At 56.3% G+C, this 570-nt stretch overlaps 1 protein-coding gene across 1 annotated transcript; it reads right to left on the reverse strand.

Moving 5' to 3' along the window:
• Window positions 1-72: 72 nt before the first annotated feature.
• Window positions 73-285, reverse strand: EMH_0090600 (uncharacterized protein; the record flags this gene model as incomplete). The annotated part of the gene is made up of 1 exon (XM_013501614.1): window positions 73-285. The coding sequence occupies one exon, from the start codon at window positions 283-285 to the stop codon at window positions 73-75; it is 213 nt and encodes a 70-aa protein (XP_013357068.1).
• Window positions 286-570: the final 285 nt, after the last annotated feature.

Genomic DNA, 570 nt, shown 5'->3' on the forward strand with positions numbered 1-570 from the left:
GTGCTGCTGCTGCTGCTGCTGCTGAAGCAGCAGCAGCAAGAAACCCTCACACCCGTCAGCTATGCGCAGCAGCTACTCAAGGAATATCAACATGCTAATGCTGATAACTAGCTGCTGCTGCTGCTGCAGCAGCTGCGGATGCTGCTGCTGCTGCTGCAGCAGCTGCGGATGCTGCTGCTGCTGCTGCTGCAGGTGCTGCTGCTGCTGCTGCTGCTGAAGCAGCAGCAGCAGGAAACGCTCACACCCGTCAGCTATGCGCAGCAGCTGCTCAAGGAACATCAACATGCTAATGCTGATAACTAGCTGCTGCTGCTGCTGCTGCTGCAGCTGCAGCAGGTGCTGCTGCTGCAGCTGCTGCAGTTGATGGAGATGGTGCTGGAACAGATATTTGAAGTGTTGCTGCTCGTGCAGCAGCAGCAGCTGCAGCAGTTGCTGCAGCAGCAGCAGCAGCAGCACCACCAGCACCAGCTGCTGCTGCTGCTGCAGCTGCTGCAGCTGCAGCTGCTGCTGCTGCTGCTGCTGCTGGCGGCAACAGCTTTGTTTTATTATTATTTATAGAGAATAATATTA

The sequence above is a fragment of the Eimeria mitis genome, genomic scaffold (assembly GCF_000499745.2).
Source record: "Eimeria mitis Houghton genomic scaffold, Emh_scaff7205, whole genome shotgun sequence".
In the NCBI taxonomy this organism is placed as follows: domain Eukaryota; phylum Apicomplexa; class Conoidasida; order Eucoccidiorida; family Eimeriidae; genus Eimeria; species Eimeria mitis.